Source organism: Mobula hypostoma, chromosome 28 (genome assembly GCF_963921235.1).
Source record: "Mobula hypostoma chromosome 28, sMobHyp1.1, whole genome shotgun sequence".
Classification (NCBI taxonomy): domain Eukaryota; kingdom Metazoa; phylum Chordata; class Chondrichthyes; order Myliobatiformes; family Myliobatidae; genus Mobula; species Mobula hypostoma.
The window spans coordinates 18,163,587-18,176,268 of record NC_086124.1 but is presented as its reverse complement, the minus strand read 5'-3'; the positions used below and the strand labels follow the sequence as shown (position 1 = coordinate 18,176,268).

The 12,682-nt window shown below is 44.9% G+C and overlaps 1 protein-coding gene across 1 annotated transcript in view; it reads right to left on the bottom strand.

Moving 5' to 3' along the window:
- LOC134338832 (uncharacterized) overlaps positions 1-12,682 on the bottom strand; it is a 169,941-nt gene that overhangs the window by 73,363 nt on the left and 83,896 nt on the right. Inside the window, 2 exon segments of the mRNA XM_063034935.1 lie at positions 7,697-7,999; positions 10,544-10,837. Coding sequence (XP_062891005.1) covers positions 7,697-7,999; positions 10,544-10,837 — 597 coding nt within the window.

The following is a 12,682-nucleotide window of genomic DNA, read 5'->3' as shown; positions in this document are numbered from 1 at the left end:
ATTAAGGGAGCTAGGGCTTTTCTCTTTGGAGAGAAGGAGGATGAGAGGAGACATGACAGAGGTGTACAAGATAATAAGAGGAATACATAGAGTGCATATCCAGCCGCTCTCCCCCAGGGCACCACTGCTCAATACAAGAGGACATGGCTTTAAGGTAAGGGGTGCGAAGTACAAGGGGGATGGCAGAGGAAGGTTTTTTTACTCAGAGAGTGGTTGGTGCGTGGAATCCACTCCCTGAGCCAGTTGTGGAGGCAGATACACTCGTGAGGTTTAAGAGACGACTAGACAGGTATATGGAGGAATTTAAGGTGCGGGATTATATGGGAGGCAGGGTTTGAGGGTCGGCATAATATTGTGGGCCGAAGGGCCTGCAATGTGCAGTACTATTCTATGTTCTATATTCTATACATGGGTCAAAAATGATACAAACATAGTTTGCTCTGCTGACAGAATTTTTATTTATAATTTGATAGGTAGGTAACGGTTAGGAGAGGGAAGGGTAAGAAGCAGATGCCAGAGATAACCTCTGTGGCTGTCCTTTTAACAATAAGTACTCCTGTCTGAGTACTGTTGGGGGAGACGGCCAAACTAAGGGGTAAAAACAGTAGTCGCGCCTCTGGCACAGCGTCTGCCCAATGGCTCAGAAGGGGAGGGAAAGGAAAAGGATTGCTGCAGTGACAGGGGTCTCCATACTTAAGGGGTCAGACAGGCAATTTTGTGGACGCAGGAAAGAAACGAGTATGATAGTTTGCATCCCAGGTGCCAGGGTCCAGGATGATCCTGATCACCACAAGGGGCTCAATATCCTGACAAGGTGGTCTGCTACGTCTATGGGGAGAATTTAAACTGGAATTGCTGTGGGGATGGGAAACGAATTGAAGTGACGGAGAAAGGGAGATTGGCTAACAAATCGAGAAAGATTGGAGACAGTGCGAAAGTGAAGATAGACAGGTGATAGAGAAAGGACACGCTCAGATCGATGGATTGAGATCTGTCTACTTTAATACGAGAAGTACTACGAATAAAGCGGATGAGCTTAGAGCGTGGATCTGTCATGGTCCCTTCTTCAATCCCCCACCTTGCCATTTATCTCAGCAATTGGGCCTCAATCACCTCATGTAATTTCCAAACATTCCCAGGTTCCACTAACTACAAACCCTTGATTCCCATCAGGAACTGCAGGGTAAAGACCCTGTGATCACAACAAGCAGCTGCCAGTTCCTTGGTCGACTCGTGTATGGGTAGCCTCGTTCATGGTTCTTAGGACTATCAGTCCTAAGTCTAGCATCGTTCCTGAATTCTCTACTAAAACCAAGACTCCGGGTAAAGACTGTCTTGGACACACATTGCACGCTCGCTACGACCGTAACTCCTCCCGACTAGGCCTCCGCGCCCGTGTTCAGCACTTGAGTTCGTTGCACCGCCACGTCCTTGCGACGGAACGAACTGGCCACGATGAACCCAGCCGACAACGATCCCGTACAACAGCCCCTGGCTAGCCAGGGCTACCTATTGGGCGCCCACGACCAACTACTTCGGGAGATCACGGAAAACTTTCTGACACTAGCCACGAATGTGCAGAAGCTCAGTAAACAAGCAGATCGGGTCTCTGCGTTTTTTTCTCCGTCCTCTTCAAGATCCCCGGCTACCCAAATCGCACCGCTCGGGATGGCTTCGCCCCTGAATCAGGAACACAACCCCTCGAAAGCCGTATGTCCCCGAGACTGAACCCTGCTCCGGGAACCTAAGTAGGTGCCCGGCCTTCCTGTTACGATTATCCCTTCTCTTCGAGCTGCAGCCACGTACCTACACTTCCGATGAAACAAAGATTGCGTACATTATGGAGCTGCTACGAGGGGATGCCTTGGCTTGGACAACCGCGATATGAGATAACCGACCAGAGCTTTGTTCCTCCTATCCTCCTTTGTATCTGAAATCAGGAAAGATATCGAACAATTCATTCGAGGTAAGAACGCCACCAAACGGTTGCTTACTCTTCGACACGCTTCTCGAAGTGTGGCCAGGGTATTCCATTGAGTTCCGTCCCTTAGCCGTAGACTCCGGGTGGAATGACGAGGCCCAACGGGAGGTGTTTCGACAGCGCCTTTCGGACAAGATCAAAGATGAGTTGGCCGCGAGGGACGACACGGACTGTCTGGACTCTCTGATCTCGCTAGCCATTCGATTAGACTAACGACTTCAGGAGCGTCAGAGAGAGAGAACCAGTCGCCCCGCTCGTCGAGGAAGCCCACAGTGGTCCGCCTAAAGCTGTCAAGATCAATGCGCATCCAACCAACTTTTCATGTGTCTCAATTAAATCCAGTTTCCGTCAGCCCCTTGTGCCCCCTATCTGAGACTCACCCACCTGCCCGTCTGATCAACAACCATACGGCATACACCGTCCGACGACTACTAGATGAGCGCCGTCGGGGCAGCGGTTTCCAATACCGGGTGGACTGCGAAGGGTACGGTCCAGAAGCGCGTTCCTGGATCCCCCGCTCCTTCATCCTAGACCCTTCCCTCATCCAGCATTTTCATCGGGACCATCCTGATAGGCCTGCAGATTCGACCTGAGGCTCCCGTTCAGGGGCGGGGTGGGGGGGGGGGTACTTTCATGGTCCCTTCTGGCAATCCCCCACCTTTCCATTTATCTCAGCAATTGAGCCTCGAACACCACATTTAATTTCCAAGCATTCCCAAATTCCACCAGCTACACACACCTGCTTCCCATCAGAAACTGCAGGATAAAGACCCTGTGATCACAACAAGGAGCTGCCAGTTCGTTGGTCGACTCGTGTATGAGTAACCTCGTTCCATGGATCTTAGGACTATCAGTTCTAAGTCTAGCATCGTTCCTGAATTCTCCACTAAAACCAAGGCTCCGGGTAACAACCCTCTTGGACACCTATTACGCTCGCTACAACCGTAACGCCTCCTGACTAGGCCTCCGCGCCCGTGTTCAGCACTTTGGTTCGTTCTACCGCCACGTCCTTGAGACAGGGTCAGGACTTGGAGCTATGGTGACGTGACCATTACAGAAACTCAGATGGCGCAGGGTCAGGAATGGCCACTACAATTGCCAGGATTTAGATGGTTCAGAAAAAAAAGGGAGGGAGGTAAAAGAGGTGGGGGCGTGGCACTATAGATTAGAGATAGTGTCACGGCTGGAGAAAAGGAAGAAGTCATGGAAAGGTTGTCTACGGAGTCTCTGTAGGTGGATGTTAGGAATGGGATGGGGTCAATAACTCTACTACTGTGTGTTTTTATAGTAACAGGGACATCGAGGAGCAGATAGGGAGACAGAATCTGGAACGGTGTAACAATAACAGGGTTGTTCTGGTGGGGAGCTTAATTTCCCAAATATTGATTGGCATCTCCCTAGAGAGAGGGGATTACATGGAGTGGAGCTTGTTAGGTGTGTTTAGGAAGGTTTCGTCTCACAATATGTAGATAAGCCGACAAGAGGAGAGGCCGTACTTGATATTGTGTTGGGAAATAAACCTGGTCAGGTGTCAAGTCTCTCAGTGAGAGATCATTTTGGAGATAGTGGTAATTGTTCTATCTCTTTTACCATAGCATTGGAGGGGGAAGGGAACAGAAAAGTTAGTGAAACGTTTAATTGGAGTAAGAGCAAATATGAGGCTATCAGGCAGGAACTTGGAAGCATAAATTGTAAACAGATGTTCTCAGGGAAACGTACGGAAGAAATGTGGCAAATGTTCAGGGGATAGTTGCGTGGGGTTCTGCGTAGGTACGTTCCAATGAGATAGGGAAAGGATGGTAGCGTACAGTGACCGTGGTGTAAAAAGGCTGTTGGAAATCTAGTCAGGAAGAAAAGTAGAGCTTACGAAAGGAGCAAGAAACTAGGTAATGATAGAGATCTGGAAAATTATAAGGCTAGCAGGAAGGAACTTAAGAATGAAATTCGGTGAGTTAGAAGCAGTCATTAGAAGGCTTGGCGGATAGGATTAAGGAAAACCCCAAGGCATTCTGCAAGTATATGAAGAGCAAGAGGATAAGACGTGAGAAAATAGGACCAATTAAGTGTGACAGTGGAAGAGAGTTTATGGAACCAAAGGAGATAGCAGAGGTACTTAATGAATACTTTGCTTCAGTATTATCTACGGAAAAGGATCTTGGTGATTGTACCGACGACTTGCAGCGGACTAAAGAGCTTGTGCATGAAGATATTAAGGAATAGGATAACTCGAGCGTTTAGAAAGCATCATGTCTGTTAAGTCATCGGGACCGGACGGGATGCACGGCAGGCTACTGTAGGAAGCGAGGGAGCAGACTAGTGAGCCTCTGGCGTTAATCTTTGCATCATCAATAAGGACGGAAGAGGTTTCGGAGGATTGGAGGGGGGCGGATGTTGTTCCCTTATTCAAGAAAGGGAGTACAGATAGCCCAGGAAATTATAGACCAGAGAGACTTACCTCAGTAGTTGGTAATTTGCTGGAGAAGATCCTGAGAGTCTGGATTTATGAACATTTGGAGGAGAATAATATGATTAAGAATTAGTCGGCATGGCTTTGTGGAAGGAGGGTCGTGCCTTACGAGCCTGATTTAATTTTTAAAGGAGTTGACTATACACATTGATGAAGGTAGAGCCGTAATGTAGTGTATATGGATTTAGGCAAGGCATTTGATAAGTTACCCTCTGCAAGGCTTATTGAGTTACTCAGGAGGCATGGGATCCAAGAGGACATTGCTTTGTGGATCCAGAACTGGCTTGCCCACAAAAAGCAAAGAGTGGTCGTAGACGGGTCATATTCTGCACGGAGGCCGGTGACTAGTGGTGTAGTATTATGTTTTGGGAACCCCTACTCTTTGTTGTTTTTATAAATGTCCTGGATGAGGAAGTTGATGGATGGGTTAGTGCATTTGCTGATGACACAAAGGCTAGGAGTGTTGTGGACAGTTTCGAGGGCTGTAAGAGGTTACAGCAGGACAATTATCGGATGCAAATCTGGGTAGAGAAGTGGCAGATGGATTTCAACTTGGAGAATTGTGAGGTGGTTCATTTTGGTATGTCAAATATGATGTCAGTATATAGTATTAAAGGTAAGACTCTTGGCAGTGTGGAGGATCAGAGGGATCATGGGGTCCGCGTCCATAGGACACTCAAAGCTGTTGAGCAGGTTGACTCTGTAGTTAAGAAGGTATACGGTGCATTGGCCTTCATCAATCGTAGGATTGAGTTTAAAAGCTGAGAGGTAATGTTGCCATTATATAGGACCTTGGTCAGACCCACTTAGTCTATTCTGCTCAGTTCTGGTCGCCTCACTACAGGGAAGACGTGGAAACCATGTACAGAGTGCAGAGAAGCTTTGCAAGGATGTTGCCCGGATTGGGGAGCATGCCTTATGTGAATAGGTTGAGTGAACTTGGCCTTTTCTCCTTGGAGCGATGGAAGATGAGTGGTGCCTTGATAGAGGTGTACAGGATAATGAGAGGTATTAATCGTGTGGGTAGTCAGAGGCTTTTTTACAGGGCTGAAACGGCTAGCATGAGAGTGTATAGTTTACAGGTGCTTGGAATTTGGTATCGCGGTTATATCAGGAGTAAGTTTTTTTTTTACGCAGAGTCGTCAGTGCGTGGAATGGGCAGCCGGCGGCGGCAGTGGTGGAGGCAGAAACGATAGGGTCTTTTAAGAGACTCCTGGATGGGAACATGGAGCTTAGAAAAATAGAGGGCTATGGGTAAGGCTAGGTAGTTCTAAGTTCAGGACATATTCGGCACAGTTTTGTGGGCTGAAGACCTGTATTGTGCGGTAGGTTTTCCATGTGTCTATGTTTCTACGATAAATAAAGTGTCGTTGATCACCATTGTTGTTGATGATTGGCATGGACACCTTCAATAACTGGATTCGCCAAATGGAATTACGATTTGTAACCGTGAAGGTAATAGTGACCGATGGTCCAATAATGTATGTCGAGTCGGCTAAGGACAATGTTCTTAAAAAAAAAAATAACGTAAGTATGTTTATCGTGAGTAAACTTTCTAAAATAAAGCAACTTAAATACGGGTAAGTTTAGTTGCTGTTGTTGTGTTAAAATACTGCATGAGAATTCATCCAGTTTTCCCGTCGTGATTACCGCTCGGACTACCATTCTCCACCTCACATCTGTGGAACATTTCGAAAGTTTCCGATATCACAACTAATCTTCGCAAGCTTCTCGGGAAGACAAGGCTGCTATAATCGTAATTGCACTTACTTATTGAGCCCAGGACAGATCCTCTGAAAGAATAACAGCGAAAAGTTTAAACTTCCGGACGCCCTCGACTTCTGATGGGGACTGTGTTTGGACCTCCGATTTCATCTTCCTAAAGTTAATAATCAGCTCTTTGGTCTTGTTGACGTTGAGTTGTGGTGTTGTTGTTTTGGTAGCACTCACCATGATTTCAAACTCCGTCGTTACTATCAATGATTCGACCAACGACTTTACTATCGTCAGTAAACATTTATATGGCATTATAACTGTGGTTAGCCGCATATTCATTAGTATATATTTACTTTCATTTATTATTGAGAAACAGCGCAGAAATAGCCATCCCACGCCTTCAAGCCACGCTGAGCACCAGTCCCCCGATTTAATCCTAGCCAAATCACGGGATAATTAACAATGGGCAATTACCCTACAATTCTAGTGAGTCTTTGACCTGTCAGAGAGAACAGGAGCTCTAGGAAAAACCCCACGTTGTATCAGAGAGAACGTAGAAAATCGTTACAGTCAATCGCAGAAATTCAACACTCCTCACCTGCTCTGTAATGTAAAGTGTCTGCTAACCACTATAAAGCGAGTCTTCCAACGGGCAAAGCACACAACCATGTGGTGACACTGTGCAGATGGATATGGTGGAGAAGATTCGGTTACCAAACCGAATTCAATGAAATTTCCAGTGTCTTGAATTAAAGTTCCTTTAGAAGGGAACTTTGGGTCCAAGATCATAGCTCCCTGAAAATAACTACGCTGGTTGACAGAGTGCGCAAGAAGGAAATAAGCCTACGTCCATTTATTGGCCGAGGAACTGAGTTTAAGAGTTATGAAATCATGTTATACTTCCATAAATCTCCAGAGAGACTGCATCCGGGATATTCTATTCTGTTACGATCGCACTATTATCAGAAGATTGGGGAGATTTTACGCGGGCTGGGGGAAGGCTGCAGCAGATGTTTACCAGAAAGCTGCCTGGGTTAAAAGCCATGTACAGTCTGAGAGAATGGATAAAAGTCTGTTGTTTTCTCCGAGCGGCGGTGATTGAGGTGAGACTCGTAGCTATTTATAAAAGTATGGTATTCATAAAGAGGATAGATTTGTCGAGGTTTGAAATATCTCATATCAGTGAGCTTGAATTTAAGGCAAAACGAGGAAGATTATAAGCATATGCATGCGGTCACGTCTTTGCGCAGAGAGTGTTGGATGATGAAATATGCTGCATGGTTTTCGAGTGTGGGGACGGAACTAAATACGACAGAGGCGTTCTGGAGCCTTTGGGATTAGCACTTAATAGTGCGGGAAATGACAGAATGTGAATATTCTGTCGGCAAAAGGAATTAGTTTAGTTGAGCATTTGCTAACTGACTGAACTAGCTCGGTGGAACTCTGTTCCTGGTGCTGTATTAGATTTTGATCAATGTTCTAATACTACCAATCAGTGCATCAACGTGCATAACAGAAACCGAGACACTAACCTGTGACTATAACACGAACATTTTGGCTGTAAGGGGAAGTTATCCATCGACCAGATATTTGTGTAAGCAGAACGCAGGCGTATACGCCAGCCATGTCTTTGCTCGCATTTTTCATGATATAAGTGACATCTCGTCGGTGTTCATGGTGTTCACTGCTGTTGATGAGAGGGACGGTGTCTTTCGTTAACTGAAGTAGCCCAATTTCAACGGGATGTTCTGCAACGCAAGTTATGTTGACTGTTTCCCCTGGCAGAAAGATCGAATAATCAGGACTCCTGTATATTTGGGGTCCAGGCGTAGCATCTGAAACGAGAGACATGCAGAAGAATTGCTATGAGTGCGCCTTCCAATATGCGAAAGGAGTATTCGCCCTCATCTGCTGCTGTATTAATTAATTAGTGGAAACACAAGTTTAGACTGCATGTTCGATTACCTACTGAACAAACAGCTTAAATTGAAATCACTATTTTTTTTTATTGAAGAGTTGACGAAACATCCCTTTCCCTTTGCTCTTACCTACGACATTAAAGGAGACATATGGAATTTGCATAATATCATCCTGAACCTGGTTATATGTGATCCATTCATAAATAGTTGTAAGTAAATAGTGAATTGAACGGTATTACAGGCCAGTTCCAGAGGTTTGGAGATTTCAATCCGTTTTCCATGGGATTCAGAAGAATAAGAAGGACTTTGCATTTAACATTGAGAGGCCAGGAAAATTGTTGTCTCGCAGGCTAATAACCGCTGCAAATCTCTGCATACGTGGCTGGTAGTGGTTTGATCGTTAAATATTATAAGCTGATGATAGAAAAATGATTGAATACTCGGAGATATGAGTGCTTTGGGAACTGAATGTGGAAGAGGTTTAAGCCAAGCATACAAGAAGCATGAGAGTACTCAAAACTCTTATAAGTGTATCTGGACCTTTTAGCCAATTCCTTCCGGTATTTTTTTCACTTCCTGTGTGCTCCTCATGTTCTTATCTTCCCATTATGTCGCAGCTTTATAAATATCTAGTTAGGGTCTATTTAAATTATCGTATTCGTTGTTTTAGGTTTTGGTTCTGCACGATATTTCTCTCTCCTGTACTCGCTAAGCTGAGAAGGCAGTATTCTCCAGCTTTAAAATCAATGTTTCATTTCCTACCCTCGCATTTTTCCTCAAAGCTTTCCTGGCACGTTTTGTTCCACTTCGGTGCCATATCAAATTATCAGTGCGATATGGTGCTGATGATGGTGGCTTCTAAAAAGCTGGAAAATCTAACAGTCAGGCACCACGAAAGTCTTACTATCCCTGGGATATTACATCATAGTACACGAAAAGGTACAGTAATAAAGATAATGAAATGTTTTCAATGTCAGAGTGTACATGGGCAAGATGTGTGCAGAAAATATGTAACAACCGCAGGATGGCTGGGTGCTTGTATTACCCGTTGTCATAGCGTCTACAGTTTGTTTTGAGAACCTACTGGAGAGCAATAATACCCAGCTGACCTGTGATCATTATTTGAACAGCAACACACATCAAAGTTGCTAGTGAATGCAGCAGGCCAGGCAGCATCTCTAGGAAGAGGTACAGTCGACGTTTCGGGCCGAGACGTCGCCTGTACCTCTTTCTAGAGGTGCTGCGTGGCCTGCTGCGTTCACCAGAAGCTTTGATGTGGGTTGCTTGAATTTCCAGCGTCTGCAGAATTCCTCGTGTTTGCATTATTTGAACAGATTGGCTTGCGGAAGAACGCAGCCATCGAAGGGAACAGGTGTAGTTTCCTTCGCTGTTGGGATTCAAGTTGCTAATTCGATTGGCGAAATAATGTTGGTCGCTGGTACTGTTCATGATTTATATGGAATCCTTCAATAACTGAAACTGTCCAGCAGAGCCATGACGTGTAGTTACGCAGGTAATGTTGATTGATTCTCCATTACTGTTGACGGATTCACCCTGGACCCCCATCAATTTGCCTACCGTACCAACAGGTCAACAGATGACACCATCTCCACGGCAGTTCACTCTGCCCTGACCCACCTGGACAGCCCTAACTCTTTCGTCAGAATGCTGGTCATTGACTTCAGTTCGACATTCAATACTGTGATCTCCTCCAAGCTGATCGCCAAACTTCGCCAGCTTGGTATCACCTCATCCCTCTTCAATTGCACCTTGGATTTTCCGACATACAGACCCCAATCAGTTAAGTTAGATAACCTCTCCTCCTCAAGGCTGTGCTCTGAGCCCTCTTCTGTACTCCTTTTTCACCTATAACTACGTTGCTGTACATGGTTCTAACTCCATAATCAAGTTCGCAGACGACACCACGGTGGTTGGCCTGATCAGAGCAGATAACCAGACGGCCTACAGGGACGAGGTCCAGCACCAGGCCGCGTGGTGTGCCGACAAAAACCCGGCACTTAACACCCAGAAGACCAAGGAGATCATTGTGGACTTCATGCATGCTGGGAGCCACCGTCACGTCCCCATCTACATCAGCGGAGCTGTAGAGAAGCGTGTATCAAGCTTCAAATTCCTTGGTGTCCACATTTCCGTGGATCTCACCTGGTCCCTGAACTCCTCCGCCCTGGTCAAAAAGGCGCAATAGCGCCTTTATTTCCTGCGGAGCATCAGTAGGGTTACCCAATTAACCTACCAACGGGTTCGATTTTGGACTGCAGATGAAACCGGAACGCCCGTAGGGAACACATGCCGTCAAGCGGAGAACTTAACCTCCTTAAATAAAATGATTGGTTACAGGTATCGTAGTACCTTCCCATTGTTTTCACATCATTATGGTATTAAATTCGCTGATTTGTTTACCTTATACTATGTACTACATTCCCGGTATGTCAAACTGACCTGTGACAAGTACGCTAACAGGATAGCTGGCAGGTGAATGGATCCATCGACCGGAGATCTGCGAGAACATGACGCACGTATAGTTGCCTGCTTTGGACTGGGTCAGGTTTCCAATATCATAGGTGAACTGCCATTGGTTTGTTGTGCTGTTGATGAGAGTGACGGAGTCTTTTATCAACTGAAACTGACCAACTGTATTAGGGCGTGAAGCAGTGCAGACAATAGTGATGCGTTCACCTTGCACATACACTGGGTATTCCGGAGTGATGGAGATTTGCGGTTGCGGCGAAAGCTCTGAAATAGAGAATCAAGAGAAGCATTGACAACAATCATAATGTTAAAGGATAAATACGTAATAACACAATTTAACTCTCCCAACTGTACGATAAATGGTTATAAACATTGCATGGCTCCACATGGCTCTGCAATTAATTCTTAGTCTCCATATATCTAACTAAATTCTAGATTTTTACTTGTTGTGGACAAAAAAAGTATAGTGCATGTATACTGACTGTTTCATTTCGGTTCAACTATGCCGCCTCTATTCCGAAAGACTTAACATCTGACAGTTAGTAGTGGACTATTCAAAATACTGGAAGTAATATGTATGCTGTCGTATGCGGGAATTAATAGTGGAAGAATACAGCGGGTATCAGTGCAGCGAAAAAAAATCTTTGATTTGCAGTTGTACTGGCATTGCTTCGTTTATATACATAGTGATATCTGATCAACTTTCAATAAATTGGATCCGTATTATTAGCACATAACATGTATAAAACCATGAAAAAAACGGGGGGTGGTGGGGTTTAAAAAAGTGCAATCCAACATTATTGACGTTTTGTGCTGTTCCAATTCAATGGACAAGATTCATGTTTAGGCTCAGCATATTTATCCAAAAGTAATAGACAGTATAAAAATAAAAGAAAAGAAGTATAACATAGCAAAGACGAGTGGGAAGCCGGAGGATTGGGAAACTTTTAAAGAGCAACAGAAGATAACTAAAAAGGCAATAGGCGGAGAAAAAATGGGGTACGAAGGTAAACTAGCCAAGAACATAAAGGAGGATAGTAAAAGCTTCTTTAGGTATGTGAAAAGGAAAAAAAAAGTTAAGACCAAAACTGGGCACTTGAAGACAGAAGCGGGTGAATTTATTATGGGGAACAAGGAAATGGCAGACGAGTTGAACAGGTACTTTGGATCTGTGTTCACTAGGGAAGACACAAACAATCTCCCAGATGTAATAGTTGCCAAAGGACCTAGGGTAATGGATGAATTGAAGGAAATTTATATTAGAAAGGAAATGGTTTTGGAAAAGCTGTTGGGTCTGAAGGCTGATTAGACCCCGGGACCTGATATTCTGCATCCCAGGGTACTTAAGGAGGTGGCTTTAGAAACTGTGGACGCATTGGTAATCATTTTCCAATATTCTATAGCTTCGGGAATAGTTCCTGCGGATTGGAGGGTGGCTAATGTCGCCCCTCTCTTCAAGGAGGAAGAGAGAAAACAGGGAATTATAGACCGGTTAGCCTGACGTCGGTGGTGGGATTGTTGCTGGAGTCAATTATAAAAGATGAAATTACGGCACATTTGGATAGTAGTAACAGGATTGGTCCGAGTTAGTATGGATTTACGAAGGGGAAATCGTGTTTGACTAATCTTCTGGAAATTTTTGAGGATGTAACTGTCAAAATGGGCAAAGGAGAGCCAGTGGAAGTAGTGTACCTGGACTTTCAGAAAGCCTTTGATAAAGTCCCACATAGGAGATTAGTGGGCAAAATTAGGGCACATGGTATTGGGGGTAGAGTACGGACATGGATTGAAAATTGGCTGGCTGACAGAAAACAAAAAGTAGCGATTAACGGGTCCCTTTCGGAATGGCAGGCAGTGACCAGTGGGGTACCGCATGGTTCAGTGCTGGGACCGCAGCTGTTTTATATATATATATTAATGATTTATATGAGGGAATTAAAAGTAACATTAGCAAATTTGCCGATGACACAAAGCTGGGTAGCCGTCTGAAATGTCAGGAGGATGTTATGAGAACGCAGGGTGACTTGGACAGACTGGATGAGTGGGCAGATCCATGGCAGATGCAGTGTAATGTGGATAAATATGAGGTTATCCACTTTAGTGGTAAGG